This window comes from Eptesicus fuscus, chromosome 1, assembly GCF_027574615.1.
Source record: "Eptesicus fuscus isolate TK198812 chromosome 1, DD_ASM_mEF_20220401, whole genome shotgun sequence".
NCBI lineage: Eukaryota > Metazoa > Chordata > Mammalia > Chiroptera > Vespertilionidae > Eptesicus > Eptesicus fuscus.
Window position 1 is genome coordinate 79,057,464 of NC_072473.1, and position 15,249 is coordinate 79,072,712.

At 41.3% G+C, this 15,249-nt stretch overlaps 1 protein-coding gene across 1 annotated transcript in view; it reads right to left on the reverse strand.

The window, feature by feature from the left end:
• The window catches only part of GUCY2F (guanylate cyclase 2F, retinal), a gene marked incomplete at its 5' end in the record, with an annotated part of 158,497 nt that overhangs the window by 28,043 nt on the left and 115,205 nt on the right, over positions 1-15,249 (reverse strand). Inside the window, 5 exon segments of the mRNA XM_054719256.1 lie at positions 1,086-1,174; positions 4,371-4,469; positions 9,517-9,691; positions 13,675-13,867; positions 14,666-14,835. Of these exon segments, the coding sequence (XP_054575231.1) occupies positions 1,086-1,174; positions 4,371-4,469; positions 9,517-9,691; positions 13,675-13,867; positions 14,666-14,835 (726 nt within the window).

Genomic DNA, 15,249 nt, shown 5'->3' on the forward strand with positions numbered 1-15,249 from the left:
CACTGGGTATTTACAAAGAAACGGCACCGCGTACCTGGAGCCCACAAAGCAACACTCAGCTTCCCCCAAGTGGGACAGAGGCCCCACCACCACTCCAGAGCAATAGCCCACCAAATTGCAGTCAACACTGGCCAGACACCATGGCACAAAATTCGGCCCACAACCCAGTCCAGCCCAGAAACGGTCACTGTGGGCACCAGGTAATGACATCATGTAGCAACACCCAGTTTCCTCTCCCTAACAACTAGCCTTCTTGGAGTTTCTTCAAGCCCAGCAACATGACTTGATTTATAGCCAGGTGGAAACATTTTACACTTTAATCAAATGTCTGTGAAGCATTTTCCTATGCCTCATTTCATTCGATCCTCACAGAAATCCTGGAGTAGGTAGATAGGAGACTCAGTGGAATCCAATTTTCTTTTCATTAGCAGGAAAATGGAGAGTTAGAAAGTTTAGAAACTTGACCCAACTGAAAAGAAGTAAGAAATAGTTTTCTCACTGTGCATAATATAGTCCAACACTGCTGCAGTTAAATATTTTACCCTTTGTTCTCCCTGCATGATCTATAATAATAATCTGCTTCATGTTGATATTTACTTCTGTGTTGCTGACAATTACCTGAAAAAGAAGTTGGGGTGCTTCACTGGGCTGGAAAAAGTTTAGCTAAATCAGAAAGCAGGTCTAGTAAAGCAAGTTTATTCTACATATATAAAAGGCTAAGTTGACTCACGCATCCGCAATACATATAAAGTTCTCACTAGAGCCAATCGCATGTGTGTGCTTTGATCTGTCATTGTAGATCTTGAATTTGGTGGACACTTCTATTATAGAGAAAAGGCAAATAGTGATATTAAAATATTTATTTTAATTTCCTTTCAATGTGCACAAATTCATGTACCAGGCCACTAGCATTTAAAAGAAAACTGAGGCAAAAGGCAACAATATTTTGGGAACCACAAATGGGGCTGAAAATTCTGCCCAAATTATAGCTCTGAGTCTCAGACAGCCAGGTAAACTTTTTCAGCAGACCATGACCTCTCCAGAAGCAGGTGTGTCCAAGGGTTTGACTTACAAAACAAAAGGACATTATATCTTCCTCAAAGTTCCACTTCATAGCCCTCACTCGGAGCTTGAAGAATTGTCTTGGTGCTATGACTGACATGAATGTGATAAACTGTAAGAGAGAGAGAGAGAGAGAGAGAGAGAGAGAGAGAGAGAGAGAGAGAGAGAGAGAGAGAGAGAGAGAGAGAGAGAGAGAGAGAGAGAGAGAGAGAGAGATGCCTTTGATCCTTTTAGGTAAAAATCAATGAGAAAATATTAATATAATAAATACCACCACATCTAAATGAACTAGACCGTAAACAAAGTCCCTGAGAGAGAGAGAGCTTTATACTTTTTTAATGTGTTTTTATTGATTTTTAGAAAGGGAGGAAGGGAGAGTGAGAGAGAGATAGAAATGTCAATAATGAGAGAGAAAAATTGATCAGCTGCCTCCTGCACACTCCCTACTGGGGATCAAGCCTACAATCTGTGTGTGTGCCTTGACCAGGAATCAAACCAGTGACCTCCTGGTGCATGGGTCAACCCTAAACCACTGAGCTACACAAGCTAGGCCCTGAGAGAGAGCATTAGTTAGTATTTCATAGGAGGAGGGGGGAATTATGGCCTTCCTCACCAGGCCCAAATAAGGTTATAGCATCTTTTAGCTCATAGATACCACCTCAGATGAAAGACCATGCAATAGAAAGGTGTTAATTTAATTTGAGGGTTGAGGTGGAGAAACCAGCAACCACTGCTGTGCTCTCAGCTGATATGTGATCTCCTCTGAAGGAAGTGAGGCTTCAAGGAGTCTCTCACAGGCTGCTGCCAAGGTTGAACTTCCAAGGTTTACATATCCTACTTAAGAGACGAAAGAGTGACTGACTTTTCCATATACATCCATACAACCATCTTTCAATATTTCTGCACATAAAATTTTAAAAATCAATGAGAAGTGACTCAAGACCTCTCATAACATTTTGTGCCTACTACATATTTATAGTTGACCTTTGAGTAGGTTTATCTAGCTGTGTACACATATGAATGTATTATTTCTCAACTAAGGATCCTAACCTGGGGTGAGAGTTTTATATGGGAACTAAAAAATTTTGTTGGAAACTAAGTGTAATTACTTGGTAAAGAAAACTCATTTATTAACTGAAGCAGATTCCTTGGCCTTCCTGAAAACTGTTGTCCTATAAAGTAAAACCTTGTTCAAGTTGAGTCTTAAATAAAAGTCCAAGATTTATTCTCATGCACATTTGAGAAGGTAATTCTTTTACAAGCTTAGTATAATCTAAGTAGGAAGACATGGCTGAAAAGTATTGGAAGAAATTTCTGGTATGTTTACTCTAAATGACTTTCCTTTTTTGACATGTCACTGCTGTTGTTGGTGTCTTCCTCACTAACTCATGGCCACCCAGAAAAATTGTTCAAAAAGGGTTGTCCTATTCCTAAAAGTCATATAAGCATCTAGTGTGTTCCTAGCCAGCCTTATTTGTGCCATTTCACTAGCAACTGGTTTTCAGGGAGCCTTTCACTAGAGTAATCCCACTGTCGAGGAACACACAGCTCATAAGAGAGAGACCACTATCTACTTGTGTGGCAAGGAGGATCACTCCAGGGCTATGTCACTAATCACTTCCATTCCAGAATCAATGGATACAACTGGGCACAAAGGAGGTATTGATGAAATTGACTTTTTAATAGACCTGTGACATGCCCCAGTCTCATATCCAATATGAGGTTAGAGGTACCACTTTACAGACACTCAGTCAAGTATAGATTTCAATGCCATATTTCAGTTAGCTATTAGCTTCCAGAAAAGCATATTAACCAGCTCTTTTAGTGCAAAGATCACATGTGTATACTTCTTTGTATCCCTCCTAATGCCTTCTTTGCATAATCAGTGTTAAACACCTGCTGTATATGATTCATTCCATTTTCTTCTTCCTAGCTCATCACTAAACAAGATACTGTTTAAATCTGAAAATTCAATTTCTGCTTTCAGCTCTATATATTCAATGTGAAATGTGTGGAGTTTCCTTGGTGCAGACCAGAATATGACTTTAGTCTTCTACAAGCTTACATTAGTCCAATAAATTGTGCCAAATCTGCATTGTGGTTCCATGATCAATTTCACTTAATCTTGAGATGCACTTCAAAAGCAAAGTCATATGCTTATAGCAGTTCTTATAAGACTATGTCCATATCCTCAGCCATGTCTATAGAGTTTGAAGACTTTCCCAGATGTCAGAAAATTTATTCTGACAACAGCTTCTAAATTCCATGCTGCCTCCTTAATCATGGCTGCATAGGCTAGATTGACTAAGACTGGACCCATTGTGCAAGCCTATTTCTGCACATGAGTGATGAGGAGTGGGGTCAGACAGGGCACCACCCACTGTGATATAGGCCACCATATCATCAGGGACTAGTTTGCATATATTGCTGAAATTTAAGACGAGCTGTGTTACCTGGTAACTGCCAAAGCCAGGGCTACTAAGGGCCTGTGTTTTTTAAGTATAAAAACCATAAAAAGTATATATAAAATTTATTATTTTCCTATACTAGCATGAACAAATCTATGCTCAACCAAGATATATGTAAAAGCATATTGTGATTCAGATACTGCCTTAGTAGTAGCAGTACATAACCAAGAAAGAGTTGCTGGCAACAGACAGATGTCATAATAGTTTGTACAGTTTTCTTCTCAAAGAAGGAATGGTATCATGGACACAGTGGATATTTTGATAGAAACTAATGGTTTCATATACAAACAAGTTGGAATTAATTATTTCAGAATCCCAAACTCCTTAGGTTGGGGGGTTATTGGTAGCTAAATTCAAGGGAGCTATTTGATAAAGCCAGAACTCCTGGGGTCCTAACTAGTTCAAAAAGAGGACCATAGCAGCAAACAGCAGCTGGCTCTGGGTATGTCTCCATAAACTAGTTGAAAAACTAAAAATGTCAGTTCCTTACTTATTTCTTTTTTCAACATGATTCCCCTAAACACATCAAGTTGGCAAATTTTTTCCTTTGCCCAAATAATTTTTTTACTTGTTTTGATCAAATACTTGCTACTTCAGTGTCACTTAGCTACAGTTTCATTTCTATAACAAGAAAGATACATGTTCAATCCAACATCACCCCCTACTATTTTGCCATTACAGACCAGGAAAAATATGTTAAATCTTCTTAATCTTCTCAAATTGTGTTTTATTTTTCTTCAAAACATCAAGTACTCTGCTCTCTTCCTCCTCTCTTGAGGAAGAATTACTTTCTCAAAAGTAAGAGATTACTATCCCATCCACCTTACTATAGGTACTCACATAACCCTGGTGATTCCATCCGAGAAGCTGTGTTCACAGTATCTCCGAATAAGCAGTTTCTGGGCATGGTGAGGCCTATCACTCCAGCAACAACTGGCCCTACAGAATAGCAGGCAGTTGGGATTACAGTCAACAGGTATGCATTCAATGCTTCATAAAAGAATAAAGTTGCCACCAAATAGCTCTGAGAATCTGAAGGAAGTCTTATAATGAGTAATGAATTCTTTGACCTATGAGAAGCAAGTTTATAATGATGCAGACATGACTACCTTTCTGATTTATAGCTTTGTTCCAAGCAACAGTTATACCCAAGACTAGAGGCCCGGTGCACGAAATTCGTGCACGGAGGGGGGTTGTCCCTCAGCCCAGCCTGTACCCTCTCCAATCTGGGACCCCTCAAGGGATGTCCGACTGCCCGTTTAGGCCCGATCAGGCAGTCGGACATCCCTCTCACAATCCAGGACTGCTGGCTCCCAACTGCTTGCCTGCCTGCCTTCCTGATTGCCCCTAACCACTTCTGCCTGCCAGCCTGATCACCCCTAACCACTCTGCTGCCAGCCTGTTTGCCCCCAACTTCCCTCCTCCGCCGGCCTGGTTACCCCTAACTGCCCTCTCCTGCAGGGTTGATCACCTCCAACTGCCCTCCCTTGCAGGCCGGGTGCCTCCCAACTGCCCTCTCCTGCTGGCCATCTTGTGGTGGCCATCTTGTGTCCACATGGGGGCAGGATCTTTGACCACATGGGGGCAGCTATATTGTGTGTTGCAGTGAAGATCAATCTGCATATTACTCTTTTATTAGATAGGATAGAGGCCTGGTACAGGGGTGGGGGCCGGCTGGTTTGCCCTGAAGGGTGTCCCTGATCAGGGTAGGGTTCCCTTGGGGCGTGGGGTGGCCTGAGCGAGGGGCCTGTGGTGGTTTGCAGGCCGGCCACGCCCCCTGACAATGCAAGCAGAGGCCCTGGTATCTGGAATTTATTTTCCTTCTACAATTGAAATTTTGTAGCCTGGAGCAGAGCCAAGCCTGGGGCTCCCTCCGAGGAGGGCAGCCATTTGTGTTGGGGTTATAATTGAAACTTGTTGCCTTAAGCGGGTGGGCCCAGCCAGGGTGTGCGGAAAGCTTTGCTTCCCCTGTTGCCGGCGGCAACCCTGGCCTGCTCTCTCAAGCTCCATTCTGCCGCCATTTGTTTGAATTTGTTTACCTTCTATAATTGAAACTTTGTAGCTTGAGTGGAGGCTTAGGCCTGCAACGGCTGGCAGAAAGCTTGGCTTCCTCTGTTACCTAGGAAACCTTGCTCTCTGTGGCTGTAGCCATCTTGGTTTGGGTTAATTTGCATACTTGCTCTGATTGGATGGTGGGTGTGGCTTGTGGGTGTGTCAGAGTTATGGTCAATTTGCATATTCGTCTATTATTAGATAGGATGCTTATATTTGTCAACAAGGATAAATAAGTATCAAACCCAAACCAGAAAGAATGGGCAGGGACTCAGGATCCAAACATATTTGTTGCAAGGAAGAAATGGGACACTCTCTTGTGCCTTAGTATTGGAAGTAGAAATGCCACAGGGCTATATGTCTCTCAAACTGTGTCTATCAAGATAATTATTACTAAGACAGTTTTAAAATCCAAAAAGAAGTGGAGTTGACTTTCAATCATTTGTATTAGGAGCACGCAAGAGCAGTGTATATAGATAACCCACGAATATTTTCTATTTGCCCTTAGAATGTTTTTTGTTCTTATATTTTAATGTGGTTGTGTTAGGTGTTCATAGAGTGAACATTACTTGAAAAACTTCAACAACCATACTGAAAACCTAGTTCTAGGAGTAACTAGGAAGTTCTTCACCTTTACCTTTCTGGTTTCCACTCTGTTTCTACTAAATTTGTTCAGCATTGTCTTATTGTTGTTTCCTGAGTTAGAAAAAGTAATTAGTCTTTCTGCTTCAAAAAGTCCTTTCTAAACTTTAATTTTTAAGAATAAAAATAATAATTACAAAACTTAAGTTTCTCATTTTAATTCATTTCTTACCCATTTAGAAGCATTCACTGAGCCCTGAGCTGGGCACCTAGGGGAATAAAAAAGAAATGTAACACATAGTCTCAGTTCTCCAGGAGATTATAAGCTAACTAGAAGCCCAGTGCATGAAATTCGTGCACTGGGAGGGTGTCCCTCAGCCCAGCCTGCACCCTCTCCAATCTGGGACCCCTCGGGGACTGTCTGACTGCTGGTTTAGGCCCACTCCGGGCAGTCGGATATCCCTCTCACAATCCAGGAATGCTGGCTCCCAACCGCTCGCCTGCCTGCCTGCCTGATTGCCCTAACCGCTTATGCCTGCCAGCCTGATCACCCCCTAACCACTCCCTTGCCAGCCTGATCGACACCTAACTGCTCCCCTGCCAGCTTGATTGCCCCCAACAGCCCTCCCCTGCCAGCCCAGTCACCCTTAACTGCGCTCCCCTGCCAGCCTGGTTGCCCCTAACTGCCCTCCCCTGATGCCTGGTCCCCCCCCAACTGCCCTCCCTCCCCTGAAGGCCTTGTCACCCCCAACTACCCTCCCCTGCTGGCCTGGTTGCCCCTGCTGGCCTGATCATCCACAACTGCCCTCAGTGGCACCCATCTTGTGACCACATAGGGGAAGCCATCTTGTGCGAGGGTGTGATGGTCAATTTGCATATTATCTCTTTGTTATATAGGAGGATTGAAGAGAAGAGACAACCAAACAGGAAGCAATTAACTAACAACCTAGAACAATGTATGGCTGAGGCAAGATAAATGCTACAGGCAGAAGTGCTATACTAGTTTAGGGAGGGGGTGGTTATTAGGACCTGATTCAGTTAAGAAGGGTCCAGTGGAGAAAGCAGAATTTGATCTGAATTTTGATGGGTGGGTAGGATTTAAGTAGGACAAAAGGGACATGAATCAAAGGTTTGTGGTTGGGATCAAGCATGGAATTTGGGGAAGCTCATAGGGAAAGCAGTCTGTGTATTTCAGGTGGCTAGGGAGAAACTGTAAACAAGGTTGGATATTAGTTTGTACAAGCTATAGGACATTGAACTACTAGGTAACTTTGAGCAGGAATTGTAGGATGAAAATGATTTTTCTTTTTTTTTTTTTCTCACCTCAGTATATAGAATGCATTGAAAGTAGAGAAAGTATAACCAAGGAAAACTGTTAAGTGGAAGGTGCAGCAATCTAATTAAAATGTTGTGAGTACTAGAAAGGAGGTTCTGATAGAGCAGGGGGAGGGCAAAGAGTTGATAAAAGAGAGAGACATTGTGAAAGGAGAACCAACAGACTTGTTGGCTATCTGACTGATGACCATGAGGAAATTGGCATGATCTTATGAACTTATGCTGGTTTGTGGGAAAAGATGACTTGAAGTTTTAGGTATGTTGAATTCAAAGTAATGGTGAATTATCCAAGAATTGATGTGCTAAGGGGTTTTGGAGATGTTAAACTGAAGTACAAATGAGAGATGAGAGCTTTTCTTTAAAAGAAAAATACTGAACACTTACAAAGTGATAAGCATTCAGGATACAAACATGAGTAAGATATGGTTCCAACCATCAAGGAGTGTATAGTCTAATGGAAGGACAGACAAACAAATGTAGATTATGCTGATGACTATGAGAAGGATGGATAGAAAAAAGTAAGAGTGGAACCACAAAAATGCAATAGCAATGATCCAGGCAAGAGATGCTGGTGACCTAGCCTTGAGTAGTGAGAGTCAAGAAGAGATAAGACATATTCAAGAAATATTTAAAAGGTGAAATATTCAAGACTTAATAGTTGGTTGAATGGTGAAGGTCGGGGTGAGGAAGGAGTCAAGGATAATGACTCCCAAGACTAACTGGAATAACAAGATGATTGGTGATACCACCAATTGAAATAGAGAATAAAAACAGAAAGAAGAGGAAGTTAATGTGGGAAGAAAATAATTATGTTTTGGATGTGTTGAGGCTGAGGTTCGTGTAGAACATTCGGGTAGAAATGTCAGCTGCAAGTTTGGTATGCAAGACTAAAGCTTAAGGAAGAAGACATGTGCTGAAGTTGTGCAGTTGGAAGTCATCAGCATCCAAGTGGCAGTTAAGTAATAGACATAAATGAGATCACCCAGAAGAGTATATAAGGAAAGGAGAGCAGTGTATTAAGGACAGAACCCTGAGCAATATCAATATCTAAGGGAAAGACAGAGACAGAAGAGATTATCAGACAATGGTAGAAAATGAAAGGCAGGCTGCAGTGCATAGAGAATGAATTAGAAGTTAGAATGGGCAGAGAGCAAGGAGACCATAACTCAGAGTTTTGCAGAAAATATGGGACCAGCCACACTTAGAGAGTAGGACTAATTAAGAGCGGCAGGAAATGAAATGGAGAAGAGTCATTTGGCAAGTGAGAAGCATGTCAGAAAAGCCAATTGAGGGAAGATTTTTAGGGAGGATTTTCAAGAATATAAAATGCTGCAGAAATAAGAGGAGAACAGAACTGGGGACAGTGTTGAAGGCTGAAGCCAGATTACAAAGGAGCTAAAGAGGGAGTGGATATTGACAAAATGGCATAATGAATATCAATCACTCTTTTAAGAAATATGGTAGGAAAGGGATGAAAAGAATGGGCGAAGAAAAGGAGCCTAAAAGAGCAAAGCAATGATAAAGAGGAGGTAAGTGGAGATGGGAGCAAGAAGGACTACCAGGCCAGATATCTGTGACATCAAGTGAGATATCTGTCAAGATAACTGTGAATTTGTTAAAGTAGATGAGAAGGATACAACGAAGGGGAGATCCTGAATATATTCAAACAAGTGGGGAGTAATGTGGGAGACAAATACTTCATGAGTAGAGATTTTAAATAATTAAGTGAATTATCCTAAATACAACATATACATGTCGATCTTGTATCATATAGTCAAACACTGAAATGTTGGCTTTAACAAGAAAGGTAGACTGAAAGGGTTTGGTATCTTGAACAAGGATGCTGACCACTGTGAAGAGAATAAATTTGAGTGGGCTTAAAAGAATTATGCAGCACTAGACAGCTGGATAATCCAGCTACCAATAATCAGGGAAATATATATCCTCTCCCTCCTTTTCTAGTTTTCCCTTGAGGCACATGGGATTGTCATCTCTTGTTTTAGCTGGTCATTGTTACTTGAATGCAGGCCTCTTTGAATCTAGATTGGCACTTCTGGCATGTGCCGCATCTTGAAGATACTCACGGAGCTCAGGATACCTAGGGACATGCTTGCAATCTCAGCTGCATGCCTACTGCTATTCTTCTTTGGGAGGCCTGATACCACCATGTATGCATCATCAATGGTCTCTACCTGGGAAATAGGGGAAAATAGATTTAGCAAGCAAATAACTTCTGTGTGTGTGTGTGTGTGTGTGTGTGTGTGTGTGTGTGTGTGTGTGTGTTCACAAAGTTTAAGTGGTATGATGGGAACCAGGTGTACTTTTTGTAAAGTGAGAAGGAAAGGGAAATTGTCAGTGGTTCACAGGACTGGCTGCACAGTAGAATCACTTAAGAAACTTTATTAGAAAATACTGATGTCAGGTCCCACACCAATAAATTCTGAAATAAGTACAACTACTTTGCAGGCTTCTGGCTGGCCTTAGAGCACTATTAGGCTCCATACAATTCCTGGGAAAAGGGCAGATTTCTGAGACTGTCCGTGGGTATCCATGGGGAAGCACCCTAGGAAAAGATGCACATGGTACTCCTCCATCAAACATTTCGCTAAATGATTTCAGATAAACGAGCTAGGGCAACCTTAATGCAAGTATAGGAAAAGGGAAATAATGGAGGTGGAAGAGTTCATTCCTTTTGCTTTGCCTTGTTAATATGATAAAATTAGTTTTGCAGTCTCATTGGATATAAGAACTGGGTCTTTTACCACCAGCTATCTCCTCCTCTCATAGTGCTACCACCTAAGGGGCAGCACTACTAAGCCTCAACTGCTTTGGAGGGGACAGTTAGAGCTGAAAACTTGTAAATAAAGTAAAATCTGTGCTCCTCATCTTCCCCACAGAAATGTGCTCACTTTTTTAGGTGACCAGTAAGTTGGAGCTTTTCAAGTAAATCCAAAAGATAAGTAAGCTGAAAGGACTTCTGTGAAATCTGCCAATCTGACTCTGCTATTACAAGTGTGGATGCAGTTTAAATCCATGTTCTCCTAGAGAGCAGTACTCATGACTGCAATGGTTAAGACCATGAAATTGTGAAGTCATGCTATCTTGGTTAAAATCCAAGATCTATCATTTATAAACTGTGTGGCCTTGGGCAAGTCACTTAACCTCTCTGTGCTTCAGTATCCTTATCTGTAAAATAGGGATTATGACAGTATCTACCTCATAGAGTTTTCTAAGAACTAAAATCTTAATACATATCAAAGCACTTAAAATCTGCCTGGTGTATGATAAGTGCAAGATATCTCCTCCTCATCATAATTGGCATCATTACCTACTGATAAGTCTTGAAACGAGCCTTAGAGAAAGTAATCAGTAGTAATCAGCAATAGGCCTCTTATCATGATTTTTTATATAGCTAATAACAATGATCTTTTGCACTAATGAGACTTTGTACCTCAGCATGCTTCCAATCAGGGCCTTCCTTACCTGGTGGACTTTGAGAAAAGGTTCCCTGCCCTCAAATAAGCATGCCTGTCTACACAGCGGGAGGCAATGGGTACTGTGCAAATGCTATATGGGAAGGGAAAACTCACTGGCTGGCCATTATCAAAGACTGGAGGTTGACCATTAAGATTTGAGTCAGTCACACAGGAGTTCCCAAGGATGTGGATAAAAAGATTTGAAGGGCAAGGAGCATAGGCACTGCCTAGCCTAGGTGTGGGACTGCAGGGGGAAACTGTGGGTTGCATAAGTCAGCAAAAGGACAGAGAAAGGGAAGAGGAGGTATAGAAAAGGGTCTGGTTGAGATGAGGTAGTAGCAATTGAAATTGAAAACAAATCATGCACTTCGTAATTCTGCAGTAGCCTTCTCATTTCCATTTCAGATTATCAAGTGCCAGAGGAAGCGATTCCAATTTTACGGGGGGTGGGGAAGAAAACACAAACAGGTTTGATGAATCACTGCTGGTTCAATATTTTTCCTTTGCACTGTTTATTTTTAATAAACTGGACTAAAAAATCAGATTCCAATTTTGGATTCACATAGCCCTGCTCTGTCCTGGAAACAGCCAACTAACTCCCTACTATAACCATAAAGTACCAAAATATCTAACAGCCTCATCCCTAAGATCACCAACAATTGTCTGAACAATATCAGCTGGACTTGATTAAACCAGTGACTGTGTTACTGCTCATGCTGAATCACCATTTATTTTAGTTTCAACTGAATTAACTTTCGGTGATTTGTTTTTCTCTTCAGGCTGCTTGAGTTCAACAAGTTGAGACGAGTCTCTATGTGTGCTTCTTGACTAATTTGCAGCTCCTCCTGATTGGCAGGTATGATGTCTATTTGTGAGTCCTATTTAGATGGCTTTGCCTAGCCCTGAGGCTCTCTACCTGACCTGAAAGGGCCCTGTCTAATCTGAGATAAACACACTACCCTGTGTGTGATTTAAGAATTGGAACATTTCAGACTCCTGTGAAGGAGCCAATGAATGGAGCTACTCATTCTCCAGCAATGCCTTTGTTCCTGAGACAGAGGAGTTGTCTAAAGTTTGGAATGCCTGTGGCATCTTTCTACACCAATAAGATAAGTATCCATGTTGCAGACAATGTGGAAACATCTATGTAAGGCTATGGAAATTTTAGCAAGTTTCTTCCTAGAGACAAGATAACAAATAAAATCAAGTGTAAGGAAGCATCACACCAAAGTGAGTTTATGACATCATCTATTCTCTATTCATCTTCTGCAAACTTTGAAAGGAAGAGTAGAAATTAAAAGGCTGGAAGGGTAGGGAAAGGTGGAAGCAGGGGATTGCAACCTCACAATTAACCACTTCCCAGACCTCAGACCAATAGGTGGGCTTTTGGTTACCCTGTAGCAACCCCTAAGAGCCTCAGATTTAATAGCTCTTCAACATGAGTAATGCTAGAATTCTCTTCTGTATAAAAAAAAATGTACCTAAACGGGAAACCAACTTATATCAGCATGTATTTCTACATAAACTTTACCAAGATGAACTCTGTAGCAGTTACCAACTACAGGCAAAACACCAATACTTCTGTATCCCCTTCAGTGCCTAGCATTATACTGCCTACACTGTAGGGAGTCAGCCACTGAAGTGCAATAACACTTTTGGACCTAACCTCTTCTTAGTTCCAGTTCTAGAAAACAGCTCAAAAGAAATGTGACCAGCAATCATGTCTGGCTTTCATTTCCAATGAGATACCCATGAAAATTTTTTAATTTACTATTTAAATTTTAATTCCTAAATAACATTTAATAAAACAGTCTCCTTTTATTTTGAAGTATACATAGATAAGCCTCGTATAAAAATTTCTCTCTGTAATATACACTGAGTGGCCAGATTATTATGACCATCTGACATTTGTAGGCAAATTAGCCGTACACTGCATCATATGGGATATGGAAGCCAAAGGCCTGTTCGAACACCTTTGCTGTCTGCAGTTACCAAGGTAAAATGTCTCCAATTCACACAGGAACACAAGGATTGGACAGTCAAGCGTTGGAAAAAAGTCATATAGTCTAATGAATCACATTTCCAGTTACATCATGCAGATGGCAGAGTGAGAATTTCATGGAAACAGCATGAAAGCATGCACCCCACATGCATGAGTACAACCCTTCAAGCTACTGGGGGCAGTGTTATGGTTTGGGGCATGTTTTCCTGGCATGATTTGGGCCCTTTACTTCATGTGGAACAACGTCTGAATAGCACAACATACCTAAGTACCGTTGCTGATCAAGTTCATCCTATCATGTTGGCATATCCCAATGGAGATGGCTTCTTCCAACAAGACAATGCACCATGCCATGGTGCTCGTATTGTGCAGGAGTGGTTTCAAGAACATGAGGGAGACTTTACCTTGCTTAGGTGGCCCCCACAGTCACCAGATCTCAATCCAATTGAGCATTTGTGGGACGAAGTTCAAAGAGCCATCAGGCAGCTGGTTCCACAACCATCAAATCTCACAGAACTAGACAGTGCTATTCATCAGGCATGATGTCAGATTCCTAGCATCACCTTTCAACATCTCGTGGAGTCAATGCCAAGAAGAATCACCGCAGTATTGAAGGCAAAAGGTGGCCCAACAAAGTACTGATTGGTTGGCCATAATAATCTGGCCACTCAGTGTATTTCTGTGCTAATTAACTTACTTTGTAGACATCATGACTGCTAATGATGGCATCAAAGAGTATGTACAGGTCATTGAGAAGATCCACCACCTCAATGGGATCACTCATGGCTGAGATGGTGGTGAAGCACACAATGTCACTGAAGTACAAGGTGATCAAGTCAAAACCCTCAGGTTCAACTGTGCAGCCCTTTTTGAGGGATTCAGCAACTGATCTGAAAAGCAGACACAGTTATTTCTCAGAGGAAAGATGCCTCCTACTATGTCACACTAGATAAATTAGAATACAATTTATCTAAAAATTACTGTCAAGTAAATGATGAGGAAGAAAATATCACCTGGATAAAAACATTAATTCTTTCATTTATTCTACAAATGTATATCAAGTGCTTACAATGTGCCAAGTATTGTGCTAGGCGCTGGAATACAGCACTGAACAGACAAACCTAGTCTGTGCCTTTGTGGAATTTTTTCAGCTCTCTTTCTTCCTCAGCACCCCATGCCCTTAGGGAATATTCTCAGTTGGTTGCCTTTGCAAGAGACTAGTTTACCCAATTATCTCCTAGATGATCGTGTTACAACAGAATAAGGTGCCTGGTAAATTTTGGAAATTGTAGTAACAGATAAAACTTTCAACTAAGGAATGAAAATCATAGAAATAGAACTCTACTACTTTCCTCTAGGAGTTCAAAGAACTGCTTCCTTTTAATTGATCAACTACAGGCAAAGTCATGAAATGACAGAAAAACCAAGGTACCAAAACTTAAATGACCAGCATGATGCACAGATAGTGGAAAATTAGCAAGTGTGCTCTGCTCCCTTGATTTCCAATTATTCTTTGATTTGAATGTGTGACTCAAGCCTACTGGGAGTAGAGAGGATGCAGGAGAGAGAGAGAGAGAGAGAGAGAGAGAGAGAGAGAGAGAGAGAGAGAGAGAAGTTAGTTGATGGTTGTGTTTTTTCTATATTTCATATAACACAGTTACAAGGATTCACACTCCTCAGGGGTTCACACATATGGTGGTAGCATCTGTGTTAGAAGCTTTTCTGTTTTCTGTTTTTCAATTTCCAGCTCTTCAGTCCATTCCTGGATCAGATCTTCCAAGTTGCTAGAATATTGTTCCAACATCCAAAGTATAGAATCAATGGTATTAGTCTTTTTACCTTTATTGAAAGTTTTAAACTGGAAGTAAAACAGAAAGAGGAGTCAGGGAATTCTTACTTCCCAAACTCAGCGATAATGGAACAGGACCCCTTATCAAAACCCCCTTCCTTTAAAATGCCAGGTGAGGAGAGGTAAACCCAGGTAAAAGTAGCAAAAGTCACCACCCACCCTCATATTCACCCTGGTCCATTCACAAGGATCATTTTCTTTGAGTTCTCTTTCTTTCAAGTCTGAGCAAAGGTGATCTGGGCAGGATCTTTCAGTTCTGAGATACAAACAGATGAATAGTAGCCACTTCTAAAGCAACAGGATTGTTCTTGAGCCCAGTCCAGTTGTGAGTGGTATAAGGGGAAAGAAAGCAGGGAGTGCTGTTTTAACCTTCTAGATCATCAACCTACTAAATTATCCTCATCTTCAAGTGCTGCTGTATTG